Source organism: Mus pahari, chromosome 12, assembly GCF_900095145.1.
Source record: "Mus pahari chromosome 12, PAHARI_EIJ_v1.1, whole genome shotgun sequence".
NCBI lineage: Eukaryota > Metazoa > Chordata > Mammalia > Rodentia > Muridae > Mus > Mus pahari.
In genome coordinates this window covers 38,436,461-38,437,690 of record NC_034601.1, presented here as the reverse complement: position 1 = coordinate 38,437,690, position 1,230 = coordinate 38,436,461, and the positions used below count along the sequence as shown (strand labels likewise).

General features: G+C 49.3%; 1 protein-coding gene across 1 annotated transcript in view; it reads left to right on the top strand.

Annotated features, from left to right (window-relative positions):
• Nucleotides 1-486: 486 nt before the first annotated feature.
• The window catches only part of Tigit (T cell immunoreceptor with Ig and ITIM domains), a 15,455-nt gene continuing 14,711 nt past the window's right edge, over nt 487-1,230 (top strand). Inside the window, exon 1 of the mRNA XM_021208989.2 lies at nt 487-553. Within this exon, the coding sequence (XP_021064648.1) occupies nt 490-553 (64 nt within the window). The 5' untranslated portion in view covers nt 487-489. The remainder of the gene's footprint in view (nt 554-1,230) is intronic.

Below are 1,230 nucleotides of genomic sequence, written 5' to 3'. Positions count from 1 at the left end.
GGCAGGGCAGGGCAGGGCAGGGCAGGGCAGGGCAGGGCAGGGCAGGGCAGGGCAGGGCAGGGCAGGGGAGGGGAGGGGAAGGGACTGACTCATCAGAAATAGTTCTTCAGAATCCTGTGCGTCACCTACCCTTGAATGCTTTAGATAAAAGTTGGTGTTTCAAAAAGTGCATCAAGAGAACTTAAAAACAACAGATCGGCTACCCAAGTAGTCAATATACAAGTTGAGTTGCCCAAGACCCGTGTATCTCTAACCACATGTTTTATTTGTTTTTACAGTGTGTTTCCTTCATGGTCTTTCTTGTGGCTCACCCTATGCGGCTTTGTGTACTTGTTAAGAAAACATTACACGTTTGACACTGCTCTTACCTAAGTCAGTTTTTCCGAGACCCTCTTGTCACAGGCTTGGTTTCGCCTTACAGCTGCAGTGGGCCAGTTTCAGTTGGAGGAGAGGCCACATCCACTTTGCTGTAGGCCTCTGGTTAGAAGCATGCATGGCTGGCTGCTCCTGGTCTGGGTCCAGGGGCTGACACAGGCTGCCTTCCTCGCTGCAGGTAAGGCTTGCAGACCTAGCAGGGCAGAGAGGAGGGCTTGGCATAGACACCAGGGTGCTCAGGTGGAGAAGGCCCTGAGTATAGACCTAGGCCTGTATGTATGTCAGCTTCTGTGTATGTCTGTGGCTCTGAGACTGTGACCACACGGGAAGAGGCAGTTGCTGAGAAAGGGATGTATGCTTGTTTGGGATTGCAGAGGAGGGACTTTATAGATCCTCTGGGTTAGGGACTCAGACTGGTCAGCTGTTCAAGAGGGAAGCTGGGGGATAGACTAAGATGGGAGCCAAGAAACCTCCTGGAAACCCATTCCTCCCCTGCCCCACCTTCTTCTCTGTTTCTGAGGGACTTCTAGAGCAATATTCCAGTTAGTTCTCTGTTGATTAGAAATACCTGCTTCCCAGATTTTCATAGTCTACCACTAATAACAGAGACTAAATTCTGTTGTTTCTCTTCTATTACAAATTTTAGATAAACATTTCTGAGGGAAGGAAACAAAATACTTAGAGACTATACTACAAATTAGTTTAAAGGCTGAACTTATAACACTCTGAAGGTAGAGAGGAGTCAAGGTGGGGCAGGCTGGTAGGCAGCAAAGACCTTGGTTTCATCTAGGAGGAGGCCTCTCCCTCTCCTCTCCTCCTCTCCTCTCCTCTCCTCTCCTCTCCTCTCCTCTCCTC